The following is a 20,151-nucleotide window of genomic DNA, read 5'->3' on the forward strand; positions in this document are numbered from 1 at the left end:
ACACTTCATTAAACCTGAATCTGTTCAAATAAATACTCTTTGTAGAGGCTCTCTGAACCTTCACTTTTTTGTATCTAAGTAGATTCTATTTTGTTAGGGCTATGGGATATCTTATATTATGAGAGTCAAGAAATTAACCAAACAAGATGTCTGCTTAATGTATTTTTCATTACTACCATGCAATCATGAATTAGAATGCTGATAGGTTTTACTTATTTGCATTTTGTAGCACAATCACTACCATCCTCTTGAAATTGGCTACTTTTGCCTGATTTATCACATTTCAGTTGAAGCACACATTTGGACGATCTGATTAGTCTTTGCTATACAATAGAATATAAATATATGTAACAATATCAAATATTGATATATTAAATGAGTGGCAACATTTGCAGGTTGACCCCAACACTCCTTTGGGTGTGTCAGTTGTTAATGTAAAGGACGCACTTCATTGTGTGCTTTGATGTGCGCCTGGTAAACTTGAATCTTGAAAGAATACTGGCACATATTCCTTGTGATTTTATAATTTGGGAAATACGAAATTTTTAAGCTCTATTTTTGAAGCAACTCCATGATAAGCCAAATAAATTGACCAGTGAGATTCAAACTGACTTCTGATACCTCGGGCTATCATTGTGTTTAATACACCAAAGAAGAGAAGTGTTAAATATGTGGTAATTATTTAAGGAGGGCTAATGATGTCAATAGTTAGATCTTTAAACCTTCTGTGAAATTGAGATCTCAGATTTCAAGTGATCTACAGTATTCACTTATTTTAAATGTTGACCCTATTAACTGGTAGTGTCCATATCTGATTTATCTTGTTATTTAGAGTTTAGTTGATACTAATTTTAGTAAAAAAAAATTGTGCGCCTTGCTCTTTGTTGCTCTGACCATTATATCATTTTATGTGTGGCAAAGCAGGGTAGTGGAATATTTCTAAAATAGTTTCCTCAGAATAATCCTTGAGGTTTATTTCCCTGTAACTGCATCCCTCACATGGTCAATAACTCCCACCCCTCCTAATTCTCCTGCCTGCTAGGGTCAATACATGGTGGCTAAATTACCTACCAATATGTCTTTGGGATTTGAGGGGGAAACCCATTTCATCATAGGGAGAATGTACAAACTCGCATTTGCAGCATCCAGGATGAAGATTGAACCTACGCCATTGGAGCCATACAGCAGTAACACCAACAGCTGCACTATTATGCTGCTCCAACTATTTTATGTGGCATTTACCTTGTACTACATAATCACTGTAATTTACAACAGCATGCATGCACTAATTGGGTTTGTTTGGGTGAGCAATTTTATAATTTAAGATTAATAGTTCGATTGTTTTTAAGTTTGGTGAGTGATATCCATCCCCTCTGCATTATAGCATTTCCATTAATGGAAGGAAAATAAGCAAAACTGTATTGGCCAAAAGCTTCTCCATCTGGTGGATACCAAAGCAGGATGCCCACCGCTGTCTTTCGCATAAAACTATAATTTGGTTAGATTGGTTAGATAAGGTGAAGGAAATGTTTTCCAACCTGTTTTGCAGTTGCAATTGATCTTAAAATGATAAGAGCATTGATTGTGGGAGCAGCAAGTCTTACTGTTCTGATGACTGGAATTGCTGCAGTGCAGATAAGATGGCAAGGTGGGGTGCTTCTGATGTTTTGCCCTATCCAATAAAAAGTTGGTGCAAGGTAAGTGCAAGAAAAATGCATTCTCCATTCAACACACCTGGTGGTGCTGTTTAGCATTGACGATTGGGTGAAAATGTCAGTTGCTCTTGTTTTACTTTGGATGGCTTTTCACCTTGCATCCAGTCTTCCAATCTGCAATGCAGCAGTTATTCAAGCCATGAGAACTCTGGTGGTTACTGAAGTAATTATTGATTATGTGGTTTTCAAAAAATGAAATTGGAAATGAAAATAAACTTCTATTTAATGTTTTATGTATTTTGTTTGATGGACAACTTACATAAGTTAATCTTTCAGACCCCATTTTTCTTGGCATTCTTAACCATAGTATAGAACAGAAAATCAGTTTTCCTCATCACTTTTTGCTGAGTATTAAAATTGAATAATGTAGCACTTCTTTCATTAGCAACAGAATCAACATGTTTTAAGTGAGAATTGATTAGTACTTTGCAAGGTCAATGCAGATTTGCTTTCAAAACTGTTGTTGAAGCCTTTGCTCAACCAAACCGCTTTAGCAACACTGAACTCTGCAAGATTTATGTACAGCAAAAAGCACTCATGTAGATTTAAAAGGAAACAAATTAAATTTTTGGTGGAGTTGACAATTTATTGCAGTAGGTTTTAGGGAAAGAACTAACTAAATGGTGCCAAAAGTATCTTCAGAAATAAAGGGATATGAGAATTAGTAATTGCAAATGTTTGATGCAACTTTAACTTTAGCATTCAAATCATGATTGCTGACATTTACTAGGAGGGTTGATTTTGAGGACTGGACTATTAATGTTAGAGTTTTTGTAATTTTCTTAATGACATTTCATACTGCTGGTAGCTATGCACTGCAAAGATTAAGTGCGTTTTGTAAATAGTATTGTCTGGGATGTTATTCTAAACATTGACTGAGACCATTTCACATATTATAAAATCATTGTTCACTTAAATTGGATTTGTGATTCAAACTGTAGAAATCTGGAGAATGAAATTGTTCCCTTTTGCAGGTGTATTGCTAACTGTTGAGCACATCAAAGATTATGTCAACGTTTTGGTTGAAGAGGGTAACGAGAACATTCTGCGAGTTTCTGAGTAAGTATTGTTATAAGTGGATACTTGGAATTGTTGCACCCTTTTTCAACTTTGAAGGTTTTTTAAATAATAAATTATCCTATATATTATAGATTATTTCTTCCTCTTACTGAATTAATAATATATTAATGAGTAGAGAAAGATGAAGGAAATGTATTCTTTAGCTTTGCTACTTGGAAATTAAAAATAATGCTAGGAGGAATGTAACAATGGCTTACCCTTAATGGCTTTTAAATGTTAAATAAGTCGTCACTCAGGATTATACTCATGTATTGACTTAAGCATGAAAATCTGTTTAAATATTCTCTGAGCAAACAACATTTTGGCTGTCTTGTAATTGAATTATTAGCATTTCTGTGGAATAGGAACATGGTGGCTGAATCACGTTGTAGTAGTAGGGTTGTGGTATGTACAAATGAGCTATTGATGGTTAAATGACAACATTTTCTATTCTATTTATTGACACACCTTTTCAGATAGGGCAGGTGAGCATTATAGACTGCTTTCATAGTAATCTCAATCAGCATACATCTCTTCCTTTTCCTCATAACTACTACTTTTAAACTGTGCCAAACACATTGATTCTGTACTTAAACTCCTTCAAAAATTTCTTTTCAAATTTATATCCTTGACTGTTCTTTCCCCCATCCAAACTTTGTCTGCTTCTTGCATTCCTTCCACTATTGCTTCTATAAAGCAGTGAATCGTTAGGCATTGATAAGATCCTTTATGTACTTCAGCAAACGCCGTTTGGTTTGTATAATTTCATTATAATCTCTTGTTTGTGTACATAAAGTTAGAGCATAGGCACTGAGGACTGAAAGGAAGTTTTATTTTCAAAAACAAGATAGTGAATGGCTCTCTTCAAAATAAACTGGATTCTTTTGTTCTTAATTTACTGTATTTCTTGGTTTTTGTCCTGTTTGAATTTTGCATTTTGAGGGCATTAAGTATTGGAAATGTATCTGGTTGGTAACTCAATCCGAGTATCAACATTTGTTGGTGCATACTGTACAGTTTGAGGTACATGTAAACTAATGGGATATGATTCTCAAGTGTGACAAGCCAAGTTGCAAAAGACAAACTTCAGCATTTTTGTTTGTAACTTCCTATTAGAGATTTAAAATTTTGGATTTGTGTTTTTTGATTTCTGTAAATGACCTCTGATTATGCAGTTGGATGGGTTAGTAAGTTTGGAGATGGTGGTGTGGATAGTGTAGAAGATAGTCAAAGGATACAGCAGGATATAGATTACTCACAGATACGGGCAGGGAAATGGCAGATATGAAGTGTGGCATTTTAGGAAATTCTTTGTAAAGAGACAATACACTGTTAATCGCAAAATCCTCAAGTGTTGATGTGCAAAGGGATCTTGAGGTTCTGAAAGAAGGCTTACGGCATGCTTGTTTTAAGTAGTTGAGTTATTAATTTCAAGAGTCGGGAAATTATATTGCAGCTTTATTAAACCCTTCTAAGGCAGCGTCCGGTGTGTTACATTAATTTCTGGTTGTCCTGTTATAGTAAGGATATGGAGGCTTTGGAGAGGGTGCAGAAACGTCTTAGCAGAATGCTCCCTGGATTAGAGGGCATGTGCTGTACGGAGAGGTTGGACAAAGAGAAGACCTGGTAGAGGTTTATTAGATTCTGAGAGGCATAGGTGGAGTAGAGAGCCAGTATGTTTATCCTAGGGTCAAAGTCTAATTGTAGAGGACATGCATTTAAAGTAAGGGGGGATAAGTTGAAAGATATATAGGGCAAGATTTTTTTTACACAGGGAATAGGGGATGTGCTGCAAGGGGTGGCAGTAAAGACAAATACGATAGAAGTATTTTAGAGGCTCTTGGATAAACAAACACAAGGATATGCAGAGAATGGAAGGATGTGGACGTTGTGTAGGTAGCTGGGCTTATTTTGATAGGGCATTTAATTAGTTCAGCATAACTAGTGGGCTGAAGGACCTGTTCTTGTGATGTTCTATGTTCTGTTTGACTCAACAAATACTACTTGTGCCATTCGTAGTATATAGCATTCTGCAGTATCACCCTTTCATGCAGTCCCAACATTTGAAATCTGTTATACTCAATTGATCCCAAATCAGAGGTCACTTATATTTTCAAGAAATTGCTTTTAAAGACAAAATATATAATATTATTTATTGAGAGCAGTTGGTGAGTAATATTAATTAGTAATGCCACTGTTATGTATTCTATTTTTAATATTACAGAAATGTCACTTTTAATGATGTGATTTCCATTGTTCGCTATCTGGCTCGAGTTGCTACCAACAGCAAGCTCTATGGTTTCAATCTGCTGGAACATGCTGAGGTAAAAAGTTGACTTTTAGGTTGGTAACACAATGATTAATTGGACACCTTGGATGGATGGCATCTCTATGCAATCAGAGCAGCATTAAAGCACCCTGGTCACTTTGTCAACGGTCAGGACTTTTGAGTGTGAACTGCACACATAAAAAACATTTTCTCAATCATTTGTGAATTTATTAATAATATTTAGATTGGGAATGACATTCTCTTAAAGTATAGCAAGTAATGTCTTTGGATAATTGTTGGCAGTGTTTTCACATGAACACATAAGCAGTATGAATCTTATAATTTACCCATTTGAAGTGCAAGGAAACATTTCACTTTTGTTGTTTTTTCACATTTCCTTTAAATATTTTAGTTAATAAATTTTAGAAATTTTCTGTGATCTTCCACTCTTTCAATATTGCTGTTTATTATTGGCTAGTGTTCCACTCGTTAAGTTACGTGGTCCCTCAGCTAAGAAGCTTGTATCATGAAGTCATGGAACTGAAAACATAGCCCAACTCATCCATGTTGACCACATGGCCTAACTGAGCTATCCTATTTGTCTTTGTTTGCCCTTATCCTTTTAAACTTTCCTATCCATATACCAATCCAAGCATCTTTTAAACTTCGTTATTATACCCACTTCTTCCGATCTTTCCATAAAAGAGGAGAAGTCAGAGTAAGAAGTGGTGGGGAGGGGAGGAAGAAGTACAAGGTGATTTCTTTCTTTCCAGTCCTGAACAAGGGTCTTGGCCCGAAACGTCGACTGTTTACTCTTTTGCATAGATGCTGCCTGGTCCGCTGAGCTCCTCCAGCACATTGTGTGTATTGCTCTAAATCTCCAGCATCTGCAGTACCTCGTGTCATTAATTTAAGAAAAAGATGACTGGATATGTATTCTCCATTTAATTTTTTTTGGCCATTGTGTCTTGAAAAGTTACGAGCATTGCACTTTTTAAAAATATTCTTTAAACTTAAGTTTTGATTGACCTGGTGAAATACAGAACAGGTTCTTCAGGTTTCTATTGTATTCAGGCATTCTTTGCTCTGATGTTTATTTCATTAAAGGTATTGACCCACCCATATAAATTGGTAATTAATCCCAGAAAAAGACTATTTTATTTACGGTTGCCTGTGAATCTGGAAAGCATATGAATGTACTGTGAAAGCAAGGCCTCACTGCCACGTCCACTTATCTGGTTTACTACAACCTATGCCAGTTGGGACAGATGGAAATAATTTTCCTATGCTACTTAGCATTGTATTAAACTTGCAGTAGAGATGGAATGTTAAGTTAGAAAGTTAAGTGTGCAAAGTATGTATTGCATGATGCCAGTTTAAGACTATTAATTTTCTGCTTTCTTTGGGAATCTTAAATTGTTAGGGGAAAGTGAATGTGAAAGCAAAATACCACGGATTTTGGAAATTGAAATTGAAAGTGCTAGAGGGATTCAGCAAGTCATTTGATATTACTTGAGGGTGGAATGGATTTAATATTTTGGTTGGGTGTCCTTTCTAGTGAAAGGTTATTGGTCTGAAACGCTTAATTGTTTTTCCCCTCTCCACTGATGCTGCTTGACTTGCTGTCCAAAGGACCCGCGTTCTAAATGCCCCAAAACAATGGTCGAGAGCGACCATGTATAAATTCAAACATTAGCATGAATTTAGAAGGAATCAGAACAGCTAAGGATGATCATCTGGAGTTTAAAAAGTGAATAAAGGAACTTTCAAGTGATACGAAAGTCAACACAACATTTTATAGCTTTTATTAGGGAAAAATTCTGGTTGGGAGCAATGAGACTTGCTTCAAAAAGCAGGTGTCACTAACATGATAAATTTAAGGAAAATAGCAAACAACTTGAATGATTTACAATAGAGAAAGGCACCCCAGACCTCCAAAAAACCAGCAATGAATTGAAGGAACATGAATTTTCAAAATTAACTAATCTATTAAAATACAAAACCAGATGTTTTTATCAACCATGGTTTTAAAGGAATTTAGTATGAACTTTGATGCCCTAAGTTAAAACCTGTTGAAGTTCTCTCTAAAAAAAAATTCTGTTTGTAAGAAATGTGACAAATGGCAGTCAAGGAATTAGTAGACAAATTAAACTAACATCAGTAAATAGTTCTTCTTCCTTAAATTTCCAGTTGATCATAAGGATGCCACGTTTGCTAAATGTGATTGATTAATAAAGTATTTATTTTAATGAAAAAATGATTGAAGTGCTCGTAGGTGAGTGTCAGAAGCAGCTGATAATGTTCTTAATTTTGCTGAAGTTGAGTGCAATGGAACTCAAGGCAAATTATTAACTGAAAAACTGTTTGTCAAGCCACAGACACAGTGAGTCAGATATTCGTATTGGACGTGAGTAGTAGTATGCTGTAAAGGTCTATGTATGGGCTACAGCTGTTCACTATTTATAAATTGCTTAATGGATGGCATAGAAAGCCAGGCAACCATTTTTGTCAGTGGCAACACAATAGATAGGATCTATATGCAATGTTATTTGAAGCATGATGTTATTAATAGTTGAAGAGATGCATCTAATTATGTCTAATGGATTTCAATGTGAATTTTTCCCATTTGAACCAAGAAGTCATGAAATGGAATGCATATAGTGAACGTCGCAAATGACTAAATTTCCAAAGATTTGAGGATCATCTTCCTAAGTAAATAAAATGGTATGCATAGGTGGAAGAAAAGGATCAATCTAATGGAATGCTGGCTTTTTATCCAGATGATTATAATGCAAGGAGATAGAATTGCACTACAGCTATATTGTGACGTCAGGGATTTTATATGACGCTTGGAAATGTTGTGAAAAATTTTGTGGATTAATTAAGATAAATGACTAACATTTGGTTTGTGAGAGGCTTCCAGCCTTTTAGAGTTTTATAATGTACCCGTTGCAGTACCACTGGCAGATTTTTCTTTAACCTTCAAGTTCCTAAGCCCTGGAATTCCAGATGCTTAGGAACCTGAAGGTTTTTCAGAGGGAATTCCAGGGCTTAGGAACTTGAAGGTTAAAGGAAAATCTGCCAGTGGTACCGGAACAGATACATTTAGATGAAGAGGTGAGAAACTGTTGTTTGGCAGATTGAGGCTGAAAACATTACCGAGGCATGGATGAGATGGTGGAGGATAAGAATTTCCAGACCTATATCAGAACTTTGTGTGGACGGTGCAAAATTATAGTGAGTTAATGGAATTGTGCAAGTTAGGTCACAGGATCATCCAAAATTCTTACAGAGTAGAACATAGGAGGAAGTTATCTATAAATGGAATGGAATGATCATACCTAGAGGAAGTTAGGAAGGCATGGATATGTATTTCACAACAAATGAAATGGTATTATGCGGAATCAGGCCATGTTGCAGAGATGGAATTACTTGCCCTCATGATAGAACTGAGGTCAGAAGGCATAAGGTTTGCATGTTTGTCTGATTTGTCTGACAGAATGAGGTGGAATTGAAGTTTTCACATGGCTTGGACTTCACTCTTCCCAGTTGGATGAAGTTTGCTTATCCAGTAGTGAGTACTGTACTGATAGTTTTTTCAAAGAACATACAATGATGAGAGAGTGGTGAGGCAGGTATGAAAGACTGTGGATGCTGGAAATCTGGAGAAATTCATGAAGTGCTGGATGAATTCAGCAGGTCAGGCAGTATCATTGGAGGTAAATGAGCAGTTGACATTTCGTGTCAAGACCTTTGGTAGCCACAGTAGAATGATGCTATTACAGCTCAGGGCATCGGAATTCAATTGAGACATTATCTGTAAGGAATCTCTGTATGTCCTCCCCTGGGAATGCATGGGTTTTCTCTGTGCTCCAGTTTCCTACTGAAGTCCGAAGACATACCGATTAGTAGGTTAATTGGTCATTGTAAATTGTCCAGTGATTAGGCTAGGGTTAATCAAGGGTTGTTTGGCAGTATGGCTTCTCACTTTTACATGGAATGTGACTTTTTTTTGTTTTGTTTTGCTGAGGATGACCAGGTAGAAGAGAACATGATAGGGCCAATGCTAGGCCCTTGAGCGGAAACTAGGGATGGTAATGTCAGCATTATTGGTGATTCTCTTCATACACAGCCCTAGTTTGATTACACAACTGATGGCAATTCTGGGCATTTGATTTTAGGAGTGATATGCTGCCTAGGAAAAGAATGGTTTTATAAGAATGATGTCTGAAGAGACTGTCCAAACTATAATTATTATGATTGTGAGGGCACGCAGTCCCCTTTTATTGTCATTTAATAATGCATGCATTAAGAAATGATACAATGTTTTTCCAGAATGATATCACGAAAAACACATGACAAACTGACTTAAGAACTAACAAAAACCACGTAATTATAACATATAGTTACAACAGTGCAAAGCAATACAGTAATTTGATAAGAACAGACCATGGCACAGTAAATAATATAGTCTTTGGAATTTAACATTGTAAAATGGATTTAGTAGAGTTTCAGAGTAGGTTTTTTTCAAATTTTGGCAGCTTCACACTGAAAATTTTATACTTAAAAATTGTCTCAAGTTCAGTGAAATTTTGCAGATTTCTGATTTGGAAGTATATTGGTGTCATCATCATCACTAGGTCTAAATCCTGAAGTTCTCAACATTCACCAGAAGAATAACACTTTGATAAGGTAGCTTATCCCACCTTCTCAAAGCCTTTGAGGGAGGGGCAATAAATGCTGGCCTTGCTTGTGATGCCCAAGTCCTCACAAAATGTCAGACCTCATTATTGACTTTGGTCCATTAAGTTGAGGGATGTGACTAGCAAGTGTTCTTTATCTTTGTAAAATTAGGGCAATATATTTGTGGAAACGGGCACTGCATGTGTTATAATTTTTAATGCTAAAGCAAATAGGCCTACACACATTGATGTCACGTGATAAATTTTGTGAAAACATTGTGGATGTGTTGAAGGATAATATAATTTTACTGAGCTAAATTCCAGCAATTCATTGTGATTAAATTGTTGTGAAAATTTCTTCGATTTCGGAGAGGCATTTGTGACAAGTAAGACTCTTCTTAATCTTATTTTTATTAAGAAAATTTGATCATATCCAGACACTTCATTGTAAATTGATCTTATGCTGCTGTACACTTCTGCCCCACCAGTGTGAAAACTGGGGACCAAGGCCTGGCTTTGGGCCTACTCAGGCTGCTCCAGGAGTGGATCTGGGACTCAATCTGGTTCGGAATGCTGTTGGCTTGCTTCTACTGTTTGCATGACATGTTTTTTTTTCCCTCTTGCTTTCTTTGCACAGTGTTTTTTTTTGTTTTTTTTTAAATTGGTTTTTCGAGTTTCTTGCTTTGTGGCTGCCTTTAAGCAGACAAATTTCAAGGTGTATAGTTTATATATTCTTTGATAATAAATGTGAATTTTAAAACTCATGCCAGCAATAATCTGTTTGTTTGCAGGTTGATCACTGGTTGGAGTTCAGCAGCACAAGACTTGTGAGCTCTGCTTTGTTTCCTGCTACAATACAAGATCTTGATAGTGCACTCTCTCTCAGGACCTACCTGGTTGGACATCAGTTGACCATAGCTGATCTGTGTGTATGGGCAGCCTTGAAAGGTTAGCAAGAGAATTACATAAATTCAGCATTTATATTTAAGTGTTGTTTTGAAGAATGCTTGTAATATAAATTTTGAAATTGAGAATATAAATTTGTGTGCCTATAAATATCCACTTGAATTGAATATGCCTGTAATGGGAAGAGACAGTAAACAAATTGGATCTGTGGTTTCTTAAATCTAGAAACAAGTGGAAAAAATTGTTTATAAGTCTGGTAAGGGGTTTGGTCAATGATATTAAATATCAAATATTGATTTTCTATTTTTTCATCTGTGATTGAGTTTCTAGAATATAGATATTAATAAATACTGTTTCTCAAAGGATATTGATTTAGCAAGAATGATTTTTTTCAGCTGTTTGAGAGATATTTTATCATTGGTAAATTGTACAGTAGTACGTAAATGAATCATTGAGAATAAATTGCACAATGGCAATTGTTTAAATGATAGTCAATTGTATAATTGGATTATTAAGACTATATTTTTATCAACAGGCAGTAACCTTTATCACAAACTGCTAAGCCAGAACAAGATACCAGCTCATGTTAAACGGTGGTATAATTTCCTTGGTTCTCAGAAAGCATTTCAGTCTGTGGATAAAAAATGGTCTGTAGTAACACCACAGAATAATGCGGTAAATATGCAGTTTTCTAAAACCTCATAGATTAATTGTTCAGTATCATAGTATAAGAGTTGACATTAAAATTTTGTAAATCTGTCACTATGATGTCACAATTATGATATACACATTACATCTAGTATCATACAGCTCTGTCTTAAGGATTACTCATTGCCTAATTTAGCTGTATAAATGCAACAATATATGGTTATTCAGTGGCATTCCTTGGTTCGATGTGAACCAACCACTGCAGTCCTTCGACAAAAAATAATCCTGTGGTAGTGTTAGGGTAGGAAGTTCCAGAATGTGGGCCCTACACAAATTAAGCAACATTGACTTATTTCCAAATCAGAATGGTGACTGATGTAGTGGGGTGCTACCATGTGCATGTTAGCAGATTTGAATTTATTTTGAATTGCCTTGTTTGGTAAATCCAATGTATTTTGTATTTGGTGTGTTCTGGCATTACTTAGTGCTGCTGTTGGGGAGTGGTTGGGCGATGATAATAATGGTTCATTGTCCTGTACATGACATGTTTGTACAAGCAACACATCGTGATGAATTCTCAATATCCAAAATGTGGAATGAGAAACCCTTTGCAATGTACAATAGACAATTCAATAATCAATATTGTTGTCCCAAATCTCCATATAAATGACTCTTGAAGAGCATGTCAATGGGCATCTGTTTCTATCTTGGTTAGGTGCCACTGAGATATGAAGGGGCAAGGGAACCCAATCACAGATGTCATTTTGCTAATTTGGTACTTGTCCTTTTGGTGCTGCTGTGATTTTGAATTAATTAAACCACTGAAGAATTAGCCTTTAGACATCTTGCTCAGCCAATCTCTAAACTCAGTTTGTCTTGTAAAACAAAATCATTTACTGCTTTTCTGTCCGAGGAATTCCACACTTTCAAGCTAAGTTTTAATTACATCTTATTTCATAAAAGGACTTCACTGCTTTCACCAGATTAATTCTTGGCATGGTGGACTTGTGTAGGAAGAGATTGCGTACACTGAACTAATAGTCCTGTAGTGTTTAAAAAAAGATTGAGAGATTTTAAATTAACAACTAACCAAACAACAGTTTGCATACTAAGAAGAAAGTTTAAAATCGCTATCATTCTTTGTGTGTAGTTCCTTCCTAAAGTCATTCTTGAAATATTCAATGGAATTAATGTGTTTATTAAATAATTATTGGTTGCCCTTTAATAATTTGAAAGCTGCAGTCAGTTACCCATTAGCAGTGGTATCACTTGAATCTCTTTGAACTTCAGTCTTCTGGATGAAAAGCTGTTTTGATCATGCATATGGGCCTTGTAAGTCACACTGCTTTGTCTGCTGCTGAGTGCAATAGGATTTTGGATTTGGATATGTGGAGTAGACAGCTCAAGGTAAAGACTTTGAGGGCAAAACATTGCTTTACTTAAGGTCATTGTATTAATTACAAGCTGTATAGAATTGCAGATCACATAAATGTTCCCTCTTAAATCAGCAAGTACTCACTGGAATTTAGAAAAATGAAGGAGGATCTCATTGAAACCTTTTGAATGTTGAAAGGCTTACGCAGAGTAGATGTGGAAAGGACGTTTCCCATGGTGGGAGAGTCTAGAGCAAGAGGTCAGAACCTCAGGATAGAGGGGCGTCCAGTTAAAAAGATGCAGAGAAATTTCTTTAGTCAGAGGGTGGCGAATTTGTGGAATCTATTACCGCAAGCAGCTGTGGAGGCCAAGTCTTTGGGTGTGTTTAAGCTAGAGCTTGATAGGTTCTTGATTGGGCACAGCATCAAAGGTTACAGGGAGAAAGCTGGGGAGTGGGGCTGAGGAGGGGGAAAAAGGATCAGCCATGAATGAATGGTGGAACAGAGTCGATGGGCCAGGCAGCCTAATTCTGCTCCTTTGTCTTATGGTCTTATGGAAATTATAAGTAACCATCTATGAATATTGTATATCACCTATATCTAAGATTAGATTTATTTGTCACATGCTCATTGAAACATACAGTGGAATGCGGCATTTGTGTCAATGACACTCTGTAACAGTCAGTGAATGTGCTGAGAGGCAGCCTGCAAATATTGCTATTCTTCTGGCACCAGCATAGTATATCGACAACTTATTAACCATAACCAGTACGTATGTCCTTAGAATGTAAAAGGAAACCGGAGCACCCTGAGGTAACCCACATGGTCATGGGGAAAATGTGCAAACTCCTTATAGACGGCGATGGGAATTGAACCCTGATTGCTGGCGCTGTAATAGCATTACGCTAACTGCTATTGCTCTCTCTCCTCTCTCTCTGGCTATCCATCCCATAGGATGATGATAGTTCCTTCGAGTCAGTTAGTGGGGTTTGATATGTGCGTCCTAGAGTGGCTGTACAGGCCGATCCTTGACAGACACTGCTTGCCACATACTTTGCAGGTGAGGCCTGGAGGGGCAGCAGGGGCAGAAGCTCCATTGTGGCGCTTCCTGTGCCTTTCCTCTGTTGCCTCATTGAGCTTGTTCTCAGCAGCGTCCACACCTCTTCTGATGGCGTCCCTCCACTGTGAGCGATCTTCAACCGGATCCTCCCATGTTGACGGGGCAATGTCAGCTTTCTTGAGGCTCTTGTGCAGAACATCCTTGTACCATGGTTGCTGGCCTCCTCGTTTTCTGGTACCACTGGACAGTCGGCCGTACAAGATGCGCTTGGGCAGTCTTCCGTCAGGCATTCTGACAACATGTCCTGCCCAGCGCAGTTGGGCTGACATCACCAAGGTTGAAACTGCTGGGATTCGACACTTCCGGGTCATCAAGGGAATGGCGGCGTAAGGAAAAGGTTTCTTGACAAAAAAGAAGGTAAACTGCCCCATAATCGAATTTAGACAAATACTTAATATTGCATAACTATATTAATAAAAGGGGTAAGGATGATGTCTAAGAGCAAGATTAAAAAGTCCACTCCGAAGGCTGATAAACATAAAGAGACGCAGCAAGACGACGGGCCTAGCTCCCCCATGGCAAGCCAGGACGGAGATATGAGGGGGAATCGGTGACTCTGTCCTTGATTCTCGGAGAGATTCGCAAGTTCCGACAAGATAACAGCAAACAGCTGGAAGATATTAAAGGAGAAATAGTAAAAACTAACTCGCGGGTAGATGAAGCCGAAGCGAGGATTGTTGGAATTGAAGAGAAGCTACAAAACGCAGAGGAGGTGATAGCAGAAATGCTGAAGCTGCAAGACCAGCTCCAGTGGAAACTAATAGATCAAGAAGGCCGCTCGAGAAGGGAAAATGTGAGGATTTACGGAGTTCCCGAAGGAACTGAAGATAAACCCGGATTAATGATTCCCTTCGTGGACAAGCTTGATATACCGGAGAACCTTGATATACCGGCCGCAAAAGACCTACAGATAGAAAGAGCTCACTGCGCGTTGGCACCACAGCCTCCAGCAGGCACCCAGCCCAGATCGATTCTGGTCAGATTTCTCAGTTACAGAACGAAGGAAGAGGTGCTTAAAAGGGCATGGCAAAAGAAAGGTTTCATGTGGAATAACTGTAAAATCAGTTTAGACCACGACTACGCACCGGGGATTCTTGCCAGACAGAAGGAATATACGGAAACACGGAGAGTCCTGAAGGAAAACAACATCAGATTCCAGACCCTGTATCCAGCTCGGCTGAGAGTCTTTTACGACGAAGGGACAAAAACTTACGCTACGGTGGAGGAGGCAACGTCGGACCTGGCGGACCGGGGACTACCTATTAAAGTTATCACCCAACCGGAGTCGCTACTGGAGAGGATTCGACAGAAGTCGTGGCAGTTAGTGGGGCGAGGACGCTCCACACGAACCAGAGTGTCAAACTACAAGGAAAAGCTGCAAATATTCTGACGCAAATGTACAGAGAACACAGTTTAATTAAGAGAAATGACTGAAAAGAGTAAATCGGACTTAAAGGTAAAATGAAGACTGGTAACTGAAAATAAACTAGACGGAATAACTTGAATGATAGCAATATGGTCGAGACATAAATAGGAGAAAATTCTCTATGATTATTCAAACTGCTGAGGGCCCTCTAACACAGGGTGAAGATAGAGGTTATCCCTCTGAACTGAGGCGGGTCAGTGCTCAGGCCTCACTGTGGGAAGTTGGGAAAAATTTTCAAATGTTGCACGTTCAAAAATGTCTAGGGTGTGGTTATATGTCTTGGTTTACTGTTGAGAAGGGATTGCTTACTGTTTGGTTAGAAAAGGAGAGTTTTTTTTTCTACTAGAGAAAAATGCAAACTGAATTGGTAAAAATAATTTCCTATAATGTTAATGGGGTTTTGAATCCAATTAAAAGAAATAAGATTATGTCTAAATTGAAAAAAGAGAGGGCACAAATAGCTTTCCTCCAGGAAACACATATGAGCCAATCTGAACATGGAAAATTAAAAAGAATGGGCTTTAAGCATGTATTTTATTCATCATATAAATTGAGTCACAAAAGAGGGGTAGCTACTTTAATATCAAGTACTCTTAATTATGAACATATTTCAGAGACTAGAGACAAAGAAGGACAGTTCATAAAAATCACAGGAAGAATAGAAGGTACAGAAATAACATTGCTGAATGTTTATGCTCCTCCAGGTTGTGAATGGTCATTTTATAGGCACATTTTTGACCTAATGGTCAGTTCTCAAGGGGTAGTAATTTGTGGAGGGGATTTTAATATTAGATTAAATCCTATATTAGATTCTTCAAGAATAGTTACTCAGAATAAACCTCTGACTCGGAAAGTGAATTCATTGATGGAGGAGTTGGGAATTATAGATGTCTGGAGGGAATTACACCCTACTAGTAAAGATTATACATATTACTCTTTCCCTCATTCAGCCTATTCAAGGATAGACTATTTCTTTATCTTTAATACAGATAGACTCAGGATAAAAAACTGTAATATTGCAACAATTGATCTGTTGGATTATAGCCCAGTCTCTATGTCTCTAATCCTGGAAAGGAAAATGAGGAAAACACTATGGAGGCTAAACTCACATATACTCAATAACCCGAAAGTAATGGAGAGATTAAGGGGAGAAATCAAAGAATATCTAGACCTTAATGACACGGGAGAAACATCACCAGTGATCTTATGGGATACATTGAAAGCTGTACTGAGAGGGAAAATTATTTCCATTACCACTCACATGAAAAAAATCAATGCACAAAAATTAGCAGACCTTCAAGGAAAATTAAAACAACTTCAAGTTGTAGATAGCAACAAAAGTAATTCAAATCGAAAACAGGAAATTAGGAAATTGCAAAGTGAAATTGACGATATTTATACATTGGAAACTCAAAGAAATTTTCTTTACCTGAGACAAAAGAATTATGAAGTAGGAGGTAAATCAGCTAGATTATTAGCATATAAATTACAAAAACAACAAGCAGACAATACAATTCATAAAATAAAGAATCCAAAGACAAAGCTTGTGGAGAGTACAATAGGGAAAATTCAAGAGAGTTTTGAAACATATTACCGAGAGCTGTACTCCCAACCCCGGGCCCCCAGTGAGTCCTATATAGACAGTGTATTGAATTTTTTAGATCTACCTAAATTTACAGATTTACAAAATGAAAGTTTATTAGAACCAGTAACTGTCAAAGAACTGAACGTGGCCATCTCAAGGTTAAGGGCTGGAAAGTCCCCGGGTTCTGATGGGTTTACCTCAGAGTGGTACAAGTCCCTGAAGACACAGTTAGCCCCATTACTACTTAACACCTTTAATTGGATCTTGCAGAGAGGAGAAACTCCACCTTTCTGGAGAGAAGCGATTATTTCAGTTATTCCTAAAGAGGGTAAAGATAAACTAGAATGTGGCAATTATCAGCCAATTAGCGTTCTTAATTTAGATTACAAACTATTTACATCTATATTAGCGCGCAGATTGGAAAAGCTTTTACCTGGCCTAATCCATTTAGACCAGACTGGATTTATTCAACAAAGACGAACACAGGACAACATAAGGAGAACTCTGCACATATTAGAACAGGTTAATAAGAACGAGACAGAGACAATGGTAGTAGGATTGGACGCTGAGAAAGCTTTTGATTCGGTTAGTGGGCATTCCTATACAGAGTGTTAGGAAGATTCGGCTTTCAAGAAAAGTTTATTAAAGTAATTCAGACTCTTGTATGACAGCCCTACAGCCCGAATTAAGATAAATGGGGACCTCTCTGACTCCTTCATCTTAGAGAGAGGCACTAGACAGGGATGCCCAATTTCTCCTCTCCTTTTTGCGCTATATATTGAACCGCTTGCCCAACTAATAAGACAGGGCGAAATCGTAAAAGGTATCAAGGTGGCAGGGATTGAACAGAAAGTGGCGTTATTTGCAGATGATGTTTTGGTCTATCTGAGTGAACCAGAAAAATCATTTATAGGATTGTTTACACTGTTGGATGACTTTGGGAAAATATCAGGTTATAAAATAAATGTAAAGAAAATGCAGGTTTTGTCCCTAAATTATACACCATCCAAAAAATTGCAGGATACATATGATCTTAAGTGGGAAGCTAAATCATTAAAATATTTAGGAATAACCCTGCCGAAGGATCTTTCAACACTGTCACAGGTAAATTATGGGCCATTAATCTCAGAGATAAAAGCAGATATGCATAGATGGAATCTTATCCCCTTTTTAAGTTTAAATTCAAGGATAAATACCATAAAAATGAATATTCTTCCTCGGTTATTGTATCTTTTCTGTACTTTACTGGTGGAGGTGGATGATAATCAATTCAGGGAATGGGACAAATGGATTTCCCGCTTCATTTGGCAAGGAAAGAAACCTAGAATTCGATATAACACCTTACAGTTAGGGAAGGAAGGAGGAGGTATGGTTCTTCCTTGCCTGAGAAATTATTTTTATGCCTCACAGATAACCCCTCTGTTATATTGGTGTAATAGGGAATATAAGGCTAGATGGAAGGAAATAGAATTTGGATTAGTTGACAGTTTTCCTCTTCAGGCTTCAATAGCTGACAAAGGATTGATGGCCCAGTTGGAAAAATTTAAAAACGCTTGGATAAATCTTACATTAAAAGTATGGCAGAAGGTGGTTAATTCATGTGGAATTAATAACATGTTAAAACTCTTTAGATGGTGTGCATATGATACCGAATTCCTTCCCAACAGAGGAGATAAAAGATTTGAGCTATGGATAAAGAAAGGTCTTACAACCTACCTCTCATTTATAGATAAAAGAATATTACAAAGTTTCCAAATCCTGCAGGACAAACATGGCCTAGAACATAATGACTTTTTTAGGTACCTTCAAGTTCGAAACTATGTTAACCAGAGTTGTAGATATACAGACCTATCAACAGTAGAATTAGAATTTTTCAAGATTCTGAATTCGGCTTGCAGTTCAATACCTAGTAAATCAGTTTCTCGATTATATAATGCACTCTCCCATGCTAAAAATGTAAATACACTGTATATTAAAGAGAAATGGGAGAAAGAAGCGGGGTTGGTACTTTCAGAGGAGGCTTGGGAGAAAATCTGCAGCTTTCAATGGTCCTCGACTAATTCTTTGACTTGGAGAGAACATCATTGGAAAAACATTATAATATACTTCAAGACCCCATATCAGGAAAAATATAAAGATACAAATGTGATGTGTCGGAGAAGGTGCGGCTCCAAGGAGGCAAATCATTTTCATACTTTTTGGGATTGCCCTAAAGTAAGTCTATTTTGGGAAGGTATTCATAGAACATTAGTTAAGGTACTTAGGTCCCAGATACCTCTGAACTTTGAGACGCTCTATTTGGGGCATGTATTGTTTCTTGAACAGAAGGAAGATATAAAGTTGATGCAGGCCCTCTTAGCGGCAAGTAAGAAATCAATCACTAGAAAATGGCTAATCCAATACCACCTACATTAGAAGATTGGTACGAAATTATCTTGGAAATATTTAAAATGGAAAAGTTGACTTACTCCCTGAGAACTCAAAAAGAAAAAATTTATCAAATCTGGAATAAGTGGATTGAATATATAACCCCAATGCGAGCAGACTTTAGATGACTCTCCTAATGATTTATACTGCTATTCTCATCAACACAGTAATATTGCTAACGTAAGCACCCTTAGTCTAAATGTTTGTTTTTTTTTGTTTTCTTTTGGAAAATAGAGAATTAACACAAGTAAAGGGAAAGATTTGGGAAAGGGATTAAAAAAAATGAAAAAATTAAGTAAATAAGTACATAGGGATTGGATAATTATGTCTGCGGGCAGGAGCAAGCATGAACAAATTAGGATATAAACACCTACAGTGCTTGATACATAGGCTTATATACAACATTTTGGACCAGTGGAAATGGTCCAGAAGGGTTATATGGAAACTATTATTACCATTTTTCTTAACAACTAATTCCATTACTTAGCCTAATAGGTTAGATTTACCACAGTACATAATTATCTATTTAAATGTTTATTTTCCTTTTATATCATCTCAATGTGTACTTAAGAATGTATAAATAATTGTAGTTTTATACATATAAAAAATGGAAAAGGTTATATGTGTGAAAAAAGTACATGATATTTGTGAATTCCTTATCCAAATAAAAATAAAATTTAAAAAAAAAAGAAACTGCTGGGATTCCGGCTCGAGAGAGGACCTCGGTATTGGAGACCTTGTCTCGCCAGGTGATCTTCATCAGAGAACGTAGGTGACGCTGCTGCAGTTGGTCAAGCTGGCGTAAGTGTCTCTGATATGGGCACCATGTCTCACATCTGTATAACAAGATTGATGTGACAACGGCTCTGTATACCTTGCATTTGGTGGCCAACCTGATGTTCTGTGACCAAACTCGATCTTTCAGCTGACTAAAGGCAAAG

At 37.1% G+C, this 20,151-nt stretch overlaps 1 protein-coding gene across 1 annotated transcript in view; it reads left to right on the forward strand.

Moving 5' to 3' along the window:
• Window positions 1–20,151, forward strand: part of eprs1 (glutamyl-prolyl-tRNA synthetase 1) — a 56,578-nt gene that overhangs the window by 985 nt on the left and 35,442 nt on the right. Inside the window, exons 2-5 of the mRNA XM_072265080.1 lie at window positions 2,690–2,774; window positions 4,999–5,098; window positions 10,517–10,673; window positions 11,167–11,306. Coding sequence (XP_072121181.1) covers window positions 2,690–2,774; window positions 4,999–5,098; window positions 10,517–10,673; window positions 11,167–11,306 — 482 coding nt within the window. The remainder of the gene's footprint in view (window positions 1–2,689; window positions 2,775–4,998; window positions 5,099–10,516; window positions 10,674–11,166; window positions 11,307–20,151) is intronic.

This window comes from Mobula birostris, chromosome 8 (assembly GCF_030028105.1).
Source record: "Mobula birostris isolate sMobBir1 chromosome 8, sMobBir1.hap1, whole genome shotgun sequence".
In the NCBI taxonomy this organism is placed as follows: Eukaryota; Metazoa; Chordata; class Chondrichthyes; order Myliobatiformes; family Myliobatidae; genus Mobula; species Mobula birostris.